Below are 14,485 nucleotides of genomic sequence, written 5' to 3' on the forward strand. Positions count from 1 at the left end.
GACACAGAGATTACAGACAGAGAGTGGAACTGAGATAACAGACAGGGGGGACAGGATACAGACAGAGAGGGGAACAGAGATACAGACAGAGAGGGAACAGAGATACAGACAGAATACTGACAGAAGGGGACAGAGATACAGACAGAGAGGGAACAGAGATACGACAGACAGCGAGAGAGAACAGACATACATGACAAAGAAACAGAGAGGGACAGGATACTGACAGAGATACAGACAGAGAGGGAACAGAGGATACAGACAGAGAGGGGAACAGAGATACAGACAGAGACGGGAACAGAGATACAGACAGAGAGGGAAACAGAGATACTGACAGAGAGGGGGAACAAGATGACAGAAGGGAGCAGAGATACAACAGAGATACAGACAGACGAGGGAACAGAGATACAGACAGAGAGGGAAACAGAGATACAGACAGAGAGGGGAACAGAGATACGACAGAGGAGGGACAGAGATACAGACAGAGATACTGACAGAGAAGAACAAGAGAACAGCAGAAGGGAGCAGAGATACAGACAGAGAGGGGAACAGAGATACAGACAAGGGGAGCAGAGATACAACAGAAGGGGAACAGAGATAAGACAGAGAACAGAAGAGAGGGAACAAGATACAGACAGAGAGGGGAACAGAGATACAGACAGAAGGGGAGCAGAGATACAGACAGAGAGGGGAACAGAGATACTGACAGAGAGGGGAACAGAGATACAGACAGAGAGGGGAACAGAGATACAGACAAAGGGGACAGAGATACAGACAAGAGGGGAACGAAGATAGACAGGACAGAGATACGACAGAGAGGGGAACAGAGATACAGACAGAGAGGGGAGCAGAGATACAGACAGAGAGGGAGCAAGAGATACTGACAGAGAGGGAACTGAGATACAGACAGAAGGGGAGCAGAGATACAGACAAGAGGGAACAGAGATACAGACAGAGAGTGAACTGAGTACAGACAGAGAGGGGAGCAGAGATACAGACAGAGAGGGAACAGAGATACAGACAGAGAGTGAACAGAGATAACAGACGAGATACTGACAGAGAGGGGAGCAGAGATACAGACAGAAGAGGGGAACAGAGATACTGACAGAGATACAGTCGGACGAGGGGAACAGAGATACAGACAAAGAACACAGAGAGGACAGAGAGATGGACAGAGATACGACAGAGAGGGGAACAGAGAGATACAGACAGAGAGGGGAACAGAGATACGACAGAGAGTCGGGAAAAGAATACAGACAGAGAGGGGAACAGAGATACTGACAGAGAGGGGAACAGAGATACAGACAGAGAGGACAGAATACAAAACAGAGATACAGACAGGAGAGGAACAGAGATACAGACAGAAGAGGGGAACAGAGATACAGACAGAGAGGGAACAGAGATACAGACAGAGAGGGAGCAGAGATACAGAGCAGAGAATGACAGAGAGGGAACAAAGTACAGACAGAGAGGGGAGCAGAGTACAGACAGAGAGTGGGAACAGAGATAGCAGACAGAGAGGGAGCAGAGATACAGACAGAGAGGGGAACAGAGATACAGACAGAGATACAGATCAGAGAGCGGGGAACAGAGATACAGACAGAGAGGGGAACAGAGAACTGACAGAGAGGGAGCAGAGATACAGACAGAGAGGGGAACAGAGATACGACAGAGAGGGAAAAACAGAGATACAGACAGGAAAAGAGGAGCACGAGATACCAGACAGAGATGATCAGACAGAGAGGGGCAGAGAGATACAGACAGAGAGGTGACAGAGATACAGACAGATACAGACGAGAGGGACAGAGAATACAGACAGAGAACTGACAGAGAGGGAGCAGAGATACAGACAGAGAGGGGAACAAGATACAGACAGAGATACAGAACAGAGAGGGAGACAGAGATACAGACAGAGAGGGGAGCAGAAGATACAGAGCAGAGAGGGGAACAGACGGATACAGACAAGAGGGGAACAGAGATACAGACAGAGAAGGGGAGCAGAGATACAGACAGAGATAGACAGAGATATAGCAGAGAGGGAGCAGAGATACAGACAGAGAGGGGAACAGAGATACAGGACAGAGATACAGACAGAGAGGGAGCAGACAATACGACAGAGAGGGGAACAGAGATACAGACAGAGAGGGGAACAGAGATACAGACAGAGAGGGAACAGAGAATACAGACAGAGAGGGGAACAGAAGTGCTAGACAGAGAGGGAAAGAATACAGACAGAAAGGGAGCAGAGATACAGACAGAGAACAGACCAGAGGAACGGAAACAGAGATACAGACAGAGAGGGGAAACGAGATACAGACAGAGAGGGGAACAGAAGACAGACAGAGAGGGAGACAGAGATACAGACAGAGAGGGGAACGAATATAGACAGAGAGGGGACAGAGATACAGACAGAGGGGAACGAGATACAGACAGAGAGGGAGCAGAGATACAGACAAGAGGGGAGACAGAAGATTACAGACAGAGAGGGACAGAGATACCAGACAAGATACTGACAGAGAGGGACAGAGATAGACAGAAGAGGGGAACAGAGATACCAGACAGAGAACGAGAGCAGAGATACGAGACGAGAGAGGGAACAGAGATACAGACAAAGATACGACAGAGAGGGAGACAGACAGAGATACAGACAGAGATACAGACAGAGAGGGAACAGAGATACAGACAGAGAGGGGAGCAGAGATACAGACAAAGATACAGACAGAGATACGGACAGAGATACAGACAGAGAGGGGAACAGAGATACAGACAGAGAGGGAACAGAGATACAGACAGAGAGGGGAACAGAGATACAGACAGAGAGGGGAACAGAGATACTGACAGAGAGGGGAACAGAGATACAGACAGAGAGGGGAGCAGAGATACAAACAGAGGAACAGACAGATCAGACAGAGACACAGACGAGATAGGGAACAGAGATACGACAGAGAGGGGAACAGAGATACAGACAGATACAGAACAGAGATACGAACAGAGAGGGGAACAGAGATACAGACAGAGAAGGAACAGAGATACAGACAGAGAGGGAACAGAGATACAGACAGAGAGGGGAACAGAGATACTGACAGAGAGGGAACAAAGATACAACAGAAAGGAGGAACCGAGATACAGACAGAGATACAGACAGAGAGGGAACAGAGATACAGACAGAGAGGGACAGAGAGAGGAGCAGAGATACAGACAGAGATAAGACAGAGATATGACAGAGAGGAGAACAGAGATACAGACGAGAGAGGGAGCAGAGATACAGACAGAGAGGGGAACAGAGATACAGACAGAGGAACAGAGATACAGACAGAGAGGGAGCAGAGATACAGACAGAGAGGGGAACAGAGATACAGACAGAAAGGGGAACAGGATACAGACAGAGAGGGGAACAGAGATACAGACAGAGAGGAACAGAGATACTGACAGAGAGGGGACAGAAAGCGAAGATACAGGACAGAGATACAGACAAGAAGAGGGGAACAGAAGATACAGACACAGAGGGGAACAGAGATACTGACAGACAGAGGGGAACAGAGATCAGACAGAGAGGGGAGCAGAGATACAGACAGAGAGGGAGCAGAGATACTGACAGAGAGGGGAACTGAGATACAGACAGAGAGGCGAGCAAGAGATACAGACAGAGAGGGGAACAGAGATACAGAACAGAGATGGAACTGAGATACAGACAGAGAGGGGAGCAGAAGATACAGACAGAGAAGGGAACAGAGATACAACAGAGAGTGAACAAGAGATACAGACAGATACTGACAGAGGGAGCAGAGATACAGACAGAGAGGGAACAGAGATACTGACAGAGATACAGTCGGAGAGGGGAACAGAGATACAGACAAAGATATACAGAGAGGGGAACAGAGATACTGACAGAGATACAGACAGAGAGGGAACAGAGATACAGACAGAGAGGGGAACAGAGATACAGACAGAGGGGGAACAGAGATACAGACAGAGAGGGAACAGAAATGAGAGAGAACAGAGATACAGGACAGAGAGGGGAGCAGAGATACAAACAGAGATACAGACAGGAGAGGGGAACAGAGATACAGACAGAGAGGGGAAAGAGATACAGACAGAGAGGGAACCAGAGATACTGACAGAGAGGGGAGCAGAGATACAGACAGAGATTACTGACAGAGAGGGGAACAAGAGATACAGACAGAGAGGGGAGCAGAGATACAGACAGAGAGGGGACAGAGATACAGACAGAGAGGGGACAGAGATACAGGACAGAGAGGGGAACAGAGATACAGACAGAAGTACAGATAGAGAGGGGAACAGAGATACAGACAGAGGGGGAACAGAGATACTGACAGAGAGGGGAGCAGAGATACAGACAGAGGGGGGAACAGAAGATACTGACAGAGAAGGGGGAACAGAGATACTGACAGAGAGGGGAACAAGATACAGACAGATAAGGACAGAGATAACAGACAAGAGGGGAACAGAGATACAGACACAGAGGGAACAGAGATACGTACAGAGAGGGGAACAGAGATACAGACAGAGAGGGGAGCAGAGAACAGACAAGAGGGGAGAAGATACTGACAGAGGAGGGAACTAGAGATACAGACAGAGAGGGGAAGCAGAGAGATACAGACAGAGAGGGAACAGAATACAGACAGAGAGAGTGGAACTGAAGATACAGACAGAGAGGGGAGCAGAGATACAGACAGAGAGGGGAACAGAGATACAGACAGAGAGTGAACAGAGATACGACAGAGATACGACAGAGAGGGGAGCAGAGATACAGACAGAGAGGGGAACAGAGATACTGACAGAGATACAGTCGGAAGGGGAACAGAGATACAGACAAAGATACCACAGAGAGGGAACAGAGATACTGACAGAGATACAGACAGAGAGGGGACAGAGAGTAACAGACAGAGAGGAACAGAGATACAGACGAGAGGGGAACAGAATACTGACAGAAGGGAACAGAGATAACAGGACAGAGAGGGGAGCAGAGATACAAACAGAGATACAGACAGAGAGGGGAACAGAGATACAGACAGAGAGGGGAAACAGAGATACAGACAGAGAGGGGAACAGAGAACTGACAGAGAGGGAGCAGAGATACAGACAGACGAGATAGACAGAGAGGGGAACAAGAGATAAGACAGAGAGGGGAACAGAGATACAGACAGAGAGGGGAACAGAGAGGACAACAGAGAGAGGAGCAAGAGTACAGACAGAGAGGGGAACAGAGATACAGACAGAGATACAGAAGAGAGGGGAACAGAGATACAGACAGAGAGGGAACAGAGATACGACAGAGAGAGGGGAGCAGAGATACAGACAGAGAGGGAACAGAATACTGACAGAGAGGGGAACAGAATACAGACAGAAAGGGAGCAGAGATACAGACAGAGATAGAACAGAGAGGGGAGAGATACAGACAGAGAGGGAACAGAGAAGATACAGACAGATACAGACAGAGAGGGGAGCAGAGATACAGACAGAGAGAAGGAACAGAGATACAGACAGAGATAAGACAGAGAGGGAGCAGAGATACAGACAGAGAGGGGAACAGAGATCAACAGAGATACAGACAGGAGGGGAGCAGAGATACAGACAGAGAGGGAGCAGAGATACAGACAGAGGGGACAGAGATACAGACAGAGAGGGGAACAGAGATACAGACAGAAGGGAGCAGAGATTACAGACAGAGAGTACAGACAGAGATAAGACAGAGAGGGAGCAGAGATACAGACAGAGAGGGGAAACAGAAGATACAGACAGAGTACAGACAGAGAGGGGAGCAGAAATACTGACAGAGAGGGGACAGAGGATACAGACAGAGAGGGGAACAGAGATACAGACAGAGAGAGGACAGAAATACAGGACAAGAGGGAACAGAGAAGACAGAGAGGGACAGAGATACAGACAGAAAGGGGAGCAGAGATACAGACAGAGAACAACAGAGATAGGGACAGAGATACAGACAGAGAGGGGAACGAGATACAGACAAAGAGAGCGGGAACAGAGATACAGACAGAGAGAGGGACAGAGATACAGACAGAGAGGGAACGAGATAAGACAGAGAGGGGAACAGAGATACAGACAGAGAGGGAACGAGAGATACAGACAGAGAGGGGAACAGAGATACAGACAGAGAGGGGAACAGAGATACAGACAGAGAGGGAACAAGAGCACGACAGCAGGGGAACAGAGATACAGACAGAGAGGGGACAGAGATACAGACAGAGAGGGGAACAGAGATACAGACAGAGAGAGGGAACAGAATACAGACAGAGAGGGGAACTGAGATACAGACAGAGAGGGAACAGAGAACAGACAGAGAGGGAACAGAGATACAGACAGAGAGGGGAGCAGAGATACAGACAGAGAGGGGAACGAGATACAAGCAGAGAGGGGAACAGAGATACAGACAGAGAGGGGAACAGAGATACAGACAGAGAGGGGAACAGAGATACAGACAGAGAGGGGAACAGAGATACAGACAGAGAGGGGAACAGAGATACAGGACAGAGAGGGAGCAGAGATACAGACAGAGAGGGAACAGAGATACAGACAGAGAGGGAACGAGATACAGACAGAGAGGGGAAGAGATACAGACAGAGAGGGGAACAGAGATACAGACAGAGAGGGAACAGAGATACAGACAGAGAGGGGAGCAGAGATACAGACAGAGAGGGGAACAGAGATACAGACAGAGAGGGAACAGAGATACAGACAGAGAGGGGAACAGAGATACAGACAGAGAGGGAACAGAGATACAGACAGAGAGGGAACAGAGATACAGACAGAGAGGGGAACAGAGATACAGACAGAGAGGGGAGCAGAGATACAGACAGAGAGGGGAACAGAGATACAGACAGAGAGGGGGAACAGAGATACAGACAGAGAGGGGAACAGAGATACAGACAGAGAGGGGAGCAGAGATACAGACAGAGAGGGGAACAGAGATACAGACAGAGAGGGGAACAGAGAGATACAGACAGAGAGGGGAGCAAGAATACAGACAGAGAGGGGAACAGAGATAAGACAGAGAGGGGCAGAGATACAGACAGAGGGGGAACAGAGATACAGACAGAGAGGGGAGCAGAGATACAGACAGAGAGGGAACAGAGATACAGACAGAGAGGGGAACAGAGTACAACAGAGAGGGGACAGAGATACAGACAGAGAGGGGAACAGAATTCCAGACAGAGAGGGAGCAGAGATACAGACAGAGAGGGGAACAGAGATACAGACAGAGAGGGGAACAGAGATACAGACAGAGAGGGGAACAGAGATACAGACAGAGAGGGGAGCAGAGTGTGTGTCCGAGAGAGTTCACCTCATCCTGATCCAGCATCTGCTCCTTCAGTTTCTCAACCAACTGACACTGCAGGTTGATCTCATCATCCTGTGGAGACACGCACACACACTATGGTCACTCGGTCTACTGGTGGAAATGAATTGAGGACATTGTACTGTTTGTTTTAAATGATACTGGTCTACTTTGTTTTTTTGTATACAGCGTGTGCATCTGTATATCTCCATACCCCCCAATGAGTGTGTGTGTATGTGTGTGTCTGTGTGTTTGAACAGGCACTAACCTTGTCGTCCAGCTGCTTGTAGAGCTTGCGGATCTCCTCCTCGTATTTCTGACGCTCCTCCTCGGAGATGCGCACCACGATGGAGGAGGTGTCGTTGTCCAGGAGCATCATGGGACTCCGCTCCTCCACCGACTCCAGACGCACCACGTCAGCAGTGGTCCTCTCCGTCTCAGGAACGTTCTCCCCTGAAGGAGCATGAAGAGTGGAGAGGATGGAGAAAGGAGATGATGGGTCAGCAGCCTATGTCAGCTCTTAAGAGAATGGACTTCCTATTCATCTGTCTAGAGAAGCTAAGACAAGCTTTTTCCTGGAACATAAGTGTGCTGACACGATGTGCCTTGTTCCCATCCTTCGGTAAACAGAGTTATAGGCGTATCAAGAATATGCAAGGCAAGCATTTTGCAAGGCAAAGTATATTAAAACTGGTTCCCCTCCTTGTTGGGGCGGCATTCGGCGGTCGACGTCACCGGTCTTCTAGCCATCGCCGATCCACTTTTCATTTTCAATTTGTTTTGTCTTGTTTTCCCACACACCTGGTTTACATTCCCTCATTATTTGACGTGTATTTAATCCTCTGCCCCCCCCTCCCTGTCTGTGTGTGGAATTGTTTGTTGTTACGTGTATGTGCACATCAGACTGGTTTGCGCCGGTTTATGTCAACCCGTATTTGTTTATTGTTCTTAGTGCCGTGTGTCTGTTCGCCGTAATAAAGGGGTCCGTTTGCTACCCAATTCTGCTCTCCTGCACCTGACTTCCCTGCAGCCAGTTACGCATACCTTTACAACTATAAATTAATCAACATTGTGAAAAAAAACTGTAATTAACAAGAATGAAATGTAACAAAGTAGGAATGTAATTATGACCTATAGAATGTGTCAAGCCAGTAAACTCTTTTATCTCTCAGTAAGTCTAACCGTTCCTCCAGCGGTTGAGCTCAGCCTCCAGCCTCTGGATGGTCTCCTTCATGGTCTTGTTCTTCTCCTTCTCCTTCTCGTACTTCCTCTTCCACTGATCGGCCGTTAGCTCCAGGTTGACGGACGCCGTGTTCCTGATGGTCTTAGCACTGCGAAGGTAGAGTGAATGGGGGTTAATGCCATAATGATGCAGTCACAGATTGTATTCATTATAGTGGGGATAATATAATACAGGTTTATACAGTATATACTGTATATTTATTCTGGAGCAATAGATTATGAATACGGGTTTAGGAAATACTGTATTCAAAATCCTTTGACTACGGACATGATAACACATTGGCCGTTTTTGAGTAGAACTGTGAGCAGAGTGTAGAACCTGCTAAATGAGTACATTATCAGTGTAGGGAGAAGACAGAGTGGGCTGAGTGTTTGTTACCGTTGTCCGAACATCAGGGTGGATTTGGTTTCGGCATCGTTGTAGCTGGAGGGGGAGCAGCAGATGAACATGGTGGTCCTACAGTTTCCCCCCAGAGAGTCCTGCAGGATACGGGTCATCTTGCTGTCACGGTACGGCACGTGAGTTTTCTGCCAAATAAAACAGAGGAAGAAGAGATAAAGTGAGTAGGAGTACAAATGCAGCACTCAGTTAACCTTGCTGGCAGAGTAAGGCCAGGAGAAGGTTGGCATTGGTGTGCGTGGTGAGTAGTGAGTTGGCATTGACTAGGCTTCAGATGGGTTGGCACTGAGAGTTGTGAACTTTAATTAGCAGGTCCATGGGTTGGGTTGGCATGGTGGCTTGGAGATGAATGTGCAGTAAGTTGATACGGATGGATGTGTGGAGGTGCTGGAGGTGCTGGGATGAATGATAAGTAAGGTGGACGGTTGTGTACTGGACTCACCGTCCCTTCAGCCAGAGCAGATATCACATTGCCCAGAGCGGACAGAGACTTATTGATGTTTTTGGCCTCATCAAGGACGGCGCCCGCAGCACCGGTTTTGCTGACCTGAGAGAGAGAGAGCCAGAGAGAGACGAGAGCGAGAGAAACAGAGAGAGAGAAACAGAGAGAGAGAAAGAGAAACAGAGAGAGAGAGAAACAGAGAGAGAGAGAGAAAAACAGAGAGAGAGAGAAACAGAGAGAGGGAGAGAAACAGAGAGATGGAGAAACTGAATTACCGACTGTGACTTAATGACCCATGGAAAGGTCACTAAAAGCTGCCAGTGTCCTTGTGGACATAGCTCCATACATCATCTCTTGGTTCTGAGAAATGCTGCTGCCGATGCTGCTACAATGGAGTATACAGAGGAGAAATGGCTTTAGCGTCCATAGTCTCTCTCACCTTAGCCCAGCCAGGTAAACCAGACAGGCAGACAGACAGACAGGTCTTACCTTTTCACTACCAGCCAAGTCCACCAGATAGAGTTTCCCACACAGCTTCTGCTCTGTCTCCGTATGCTCCTGCTTGATGTTGATCAGGAAGATGCTGTGACTGCGAGAGCTGTGCTCATTCATGTCTATGAGGAGAGAGAACAACATGGAGTCAAATGAGCATCTTTGTACAAAATAAGCCTACAGTGTATTAAGGGATTTACGTGTGTTTTGTTTATTTTGATCGGCAGAATCAATGCTTTTCTGGATCAATAATGCAAGTTTCTCACTGATATACGATGCAAATGAGAGTACGCAATGTACTCTATAAAAAACATTTCAGGATAGGACAAATATCGGAGTCATTCTCTACATTAGCCAGCAGACACCCAGTTGGACCCTTGTAATTGAGAAGGTCCTCCATATACGTAGAGATACTGCTTGTAAGTAGAATACAAGTGGGAAGAAGTGATGCTATATAAGCCATAATGAGTCACATGGCTGAACTGTCACCATACAGTTCACTAACCATGCAACTCTCCTGCTAGCAGAAAAACATGGCACTGGATTATCTTCTTAGATGGATAGTGGGGGAATGAAACATTCTGAAGGCTTACTGGTCACGGCAACATGGCGGTTGTTTTTCCCCTCGTCAATGACATCCATGACCTCATCAGGGCTGGACACAAAGCGCTCAGTGCAACCCTACATCACAGGGAGTGGGGAAGGGGGAGACAGGGATGGTAGAGGAGTGAGATAATAAATGGTTAATAATGAATATGCATGCTCCTTTTTTATTGGAAAATCTATTGACATCTGTTATAAACAGATGTTGGGGAAGTTAGGTATGGTTGGCCTTGGTAAACCCACCTTTACATATGGGATCTTGTTCTTATCCTCATGAACAGCCAGGTTAGTCTTGGTCACTACAAGATAAAGAAATCACCTTTAGAGCAGACAGTCTTTGAAGAAGATTTGGCTCAGTAATGGCATTGGATGTGGACTTGGTATATAACATTTCGGTAAACTGTGTACAAACCATCCAGGAGATCACGAATTTTGTCCATATAGACTTCAAAATATGAAACCTTAGTAGAGGAAAGAGAAAAGATAAGATAATCACAATCAAAAGTCAAACATGCTGTGGCTTCATGTAAGAGCAATACTTATTGCCACTGAGTCATTGTGGTATCATCTTAAATTTGGATGAGGAGATGGAGATGAATCCAAACCTTGATGTGGAACTCCAGGTTCTCATCCATGCCAAAAATATGGTTGAAGATGTCCTCTGCAATCCTCGGGATGATGCCCATCTGATTGGGGTCATGCAGTTTTCCCTATAAAGACATACTGTGCAGTCAGTCTCTGGTGTTAAAAATCCTCATATCATTACAAGCAGTGTTTTTCCAAAACTATTTACCAGAGGGTGTACAAATGCCCCCAAAGATCCGGGGTATTACATTTTGATTGAAACCAAACTGAAGCCATATTTATGCTGATTTATGGAGTTATTTCATAATGCGAGATCATCACTTTTTCAGAAGATAAAAAGTATTTTAAAATACTGGATTATGTATATTTGTTTTTTTCATCATTCTAATGACTCCCACTGTACCTCCATGGTGTGAGTCTTCCCAGAGGCCGTCTGTCCATATGCGAAAATAGTGCCATTGTATCCACCCAGCACATCTATATAAACAGAGGGAAACCAAGATCATTTGAGGAAATTATACAAATGAAAGAATTTCTTCAGGCCTTCAAGTCTGAAAATAAGAAAGACACCAACAACATTTAATATGAACACAGTTATGGGAAACAACGGCAGCAAGTAATACTGTGTGATGTCACCGACTGGTTTAATCAATTGATGAGTCAAAACCCCATGTCGATTTCTCTTGTATCTCTCTAATACACCTCCATAGACTGCATGTGGATGTTGTTCTGCCATTGTTGACAGTATCTGGTCCTTACCCTTGACAATTTGCTTAGCACAGGCATTGTAGACCTGCTCCTGAGTGGTGTTGGTGGGAAAAACCCGGTCGAACACATAGGACCGCCCCTGGGAGACACAAAGACATTAGGTCATTTTGTAAACCAAAAATGGTAGCTGTAACTACACAGACCAGGATGAAGCAAGATATAGCCTAGACATAATGAGGGACATTTTCTTGTCTCCAATTGTCTTTTGAATTAGCATTGTTATTTCATGTATACTGTATATGCCAAACAAACAAACAATGGAAATGCAATCAAGTTTGTTTGTCAATCACTGAATCAATTAAAGGGACAGATGAAAAAAGGTCAGAAACAATAAGGACCAAAACCAAAACCGTAGAGAAATAATCCTGTTTCCAAAACGTCCTAGGATAGAGCTTGGAAAGAATAGTGTTTAATCTGCTCAGTGCCTACCAAAAAGGTTTAGACTCATTTCACAATGATGTGATCTTGAATGCAACCCTGCTTGTCTCTTCACCACATGCTAGTCATGTAAGCCTTTGGGAAATGATGTCATATAGGCTATCATTGACTGAAACAGATGACACATAACCAAGAGCTTGACTCAGACTGGATTTTAACACGTCAGGTCTTCAAATATGGAAATCATTCAGAATGCATAGAGGATCATTCAAACTTGAATTGTAGGCCTATAATATATTGAATGTCAATCCTTTTAGAAAAACAGAAGAGTATCTGATCACTAGCACTACAGACGCATCCCCATGACAAAATCATTGTCCACAGAGAGGCATTGTCCAGAGTCAGTCTGGCACAGAGGAGAGTGGATCAATCCTAAACAGTAGAATGATATTGATCCTCTCCTCCATGTGCAATAAGAGAACAGGTTCTTGGCCCATTGTTAAGAATTATGACTGAAGAGGTCAGTCTAAGGTTTCCATGAACATCCTTAGCTAAGCTCTAAATGAATCCACCACCTCATTCCACTCTGTCCTGGCCCTGATCGACTCATAAAGACTAGTAGGCCTGTCTGAAGAGGGACTGATTGAGCGACACTGTGTTTTATGTACTGGCATTGATCTGTGGCCTACAGTATCTACATTCCCTGTACATATATCTAATGTACCATTGCCATTACCTACGAACCAAATCATTACAACAGGAATAACAGCAGCCTGAATGTTTTATCCTGAACATCTCCCCAATAATCAAAGCAATATTATAGACAGGCTAGGTAGATCATCCAAATAGGCCTGTAGTATCTTCAGCCCGTTTTCATGTATGTTATTCATAGCCTAAGCAAGGAAAAATGTAATGTAAGTTGGTATCGAATATGGGGGCCGATGTAACTGCAGAAAATAAAACATGACCAGTAAATGGGCCTACACTGAGCCGACTGCACTGAATGCTCAACTGATGTCTTACTGAATAGAATCACATTTGCCTTTACAGGCTAGGCTACGCAGTAACAACGATTGTAAATAATCAGGTAGGGCGTAATTTCAATCACAAATCATTGTTATTATTGACAGTCCAAACGAAAACATAACAGGTTCATTATTTATTAATGAGCATATGTGAAACAAAGCGCCTTACCCCAACGTTGACACTGTCATCTCCTTGAAATTTAGGGATAAATTGATCCCCACGCAGAATCTCCGATTGATTCAGGGGGCGAAAGCGACACAAAACTTTGATATTACATTCTGAGGTTACATCGGCCATTGCGCAAATTCAATGGATGGGTTTGGAATAAACTAATCGAGAATCAGATTAAAGCAATTTGCAGCCCGTCGATCGTAAAATAATGAATGAACGATATGCGAAGATGCAACCAGAAACGTCCTTAAACGTATGTCTTAAAGGTAGAACAATATTTCAACTCAAGAGGTAACGCTTGACAGTTGACAACAGATAAACTACAATTTAGAGGCCAAAAATGATGCTTCAAGCATGTCGCAGCAAAATAGGCCATGCATATAAATTCAAATTCAAATCGCAATGGGTTACATCCTTGTAAGAATATATAGATTTTTTGCCAAATTCCTCCTCTGGCTAAATCTTGAAAGATGGACGTAGTCACGGATGTTTTTCTCAGATGTGTCGTTGTCAGATAGATGACGGCACAGTCGGTCAGGCTGGTTGAAGGTGAGACTGCACTGTGTGGAGCGTAGGGCGTGGTCTGTCTCTTCCCATTAAAGTGGTACCCGCCTCAGCATCCATATCAGCATCCAGACACCGGATGTAGCCTATCAGCAGCATCACCACGTAATTTTACGTACGCCTATGTCGTTTTATGGAATCAACTGCTTGATTCAACTATATATAAATTTAAGATTTCATATGCAACCAAGACTTAAGTAAATTATGTTGCTTTTTCAATTGTGAACGTTTGCCGTTTGGATTGTTTCTTCTCTCTGCTAGAAAGGCATTCTTCCCGGAATGTAAAGCTAACCACATTCACGATGGGAAGGAATTACATTTATTGATCAAAAGCAGAGTTTGGGCTCGTGGCCCTTTCTACTGATGCAACATGTATAATTTTGCAAATAAGAGGGTGGTTACTGGCTAGACAATTCAGTAGATTTAAGCTGCCAACATCAAACAAGGAGGCCCATTTTCTGTAAATAGTTTAATATTAAATAAAAAAAAGACTCCCATA

General features: G+C 45.7%; 1 protein-coding gene across 5 annotated transcripts in view; it reads right to left on the reverse strand.

Annotated features, from left to right (window-relative positions):
* Window positions 1–14,009, reverse strand: part of LOC111976796 (kinesin heavy chain) — a 36,165-nt gene extending 22,156 nt beyond the window's left edge. For all 5 annotated transcript variants that reach the window (XR_011481286.1, XM_024005926.3, XM_024005925.3 and 2 more), the window contains exons 1-13: window positions 13,420–14,009; window positions 11,839–11,926; window positions 11,483–11,556; window positions 11,100–11,204; window positions 10,907–10,955; window positions 10,738–10,793; window positions 10,485–10,572; window positions 9,889–10,013; window positions 9,400–9,504; window positions 8,937–9,085; window positions 8,498–8,646; window positions 7,584–7,768; window positions 7,322–7,390 (exon numbers count right to left, since the gene is read on the reverse strand). Coding sequence is in view for 4 of the 5 variants with exons in the window: in XM_024005926.3 (XP_023861694.1) it covers window positions 7,322–7,390; window positions 7,584–7,768; window positions 8,498–8,646; window positions 8,937–9,085; window positions 9,400–9,504; window positions 9,889–10,013; window positions 10,485–10,572; window positions 10,738–10,793; window positions 10,907–10,955; window positions 11,100–11,204; window positions 11,483–11,556; window positions 11,839–11,926; window positions 13,420–13,548 (1,371 nt within the window). In the remaining variant the exon portion in view is untranslated. The remainder of the gene's footprint in view (window positions 1–7,321; window positions 7,391–7,583; window positions 7,769–8,497; window positions 8,647–8,936; window positions 9,086–9,399; window positions 9,505–9,888; window positions 10,014–10,484; window positions 10,573–10,737; window positions 10,794–10,906; window positions 10,956–11,099; window positions 11,205–11,482; window positions 11,557–11,838; window positions 11,927–13,419) is intronic.
* Window positions 14,010–14,485: the final 476 nt, after the last annotated feature.

The sequence above is a fragment of the Salvelinus sp. IW2-2015 genome, linkage group LG17 (genome assembly GCF_002910315.2).
Source record: "Salvelinus sp. IW2-2015 linkage group LG17, ASM291031v2, whole genome shotgun sequence".
Taxonomy (NCBI): Eukaryota; Metazoa; Chordata; class Actinopteri; order Salmoniformes; family Salmonidae; genus Salvelinus; species Salvelinus sp. IW2-2015.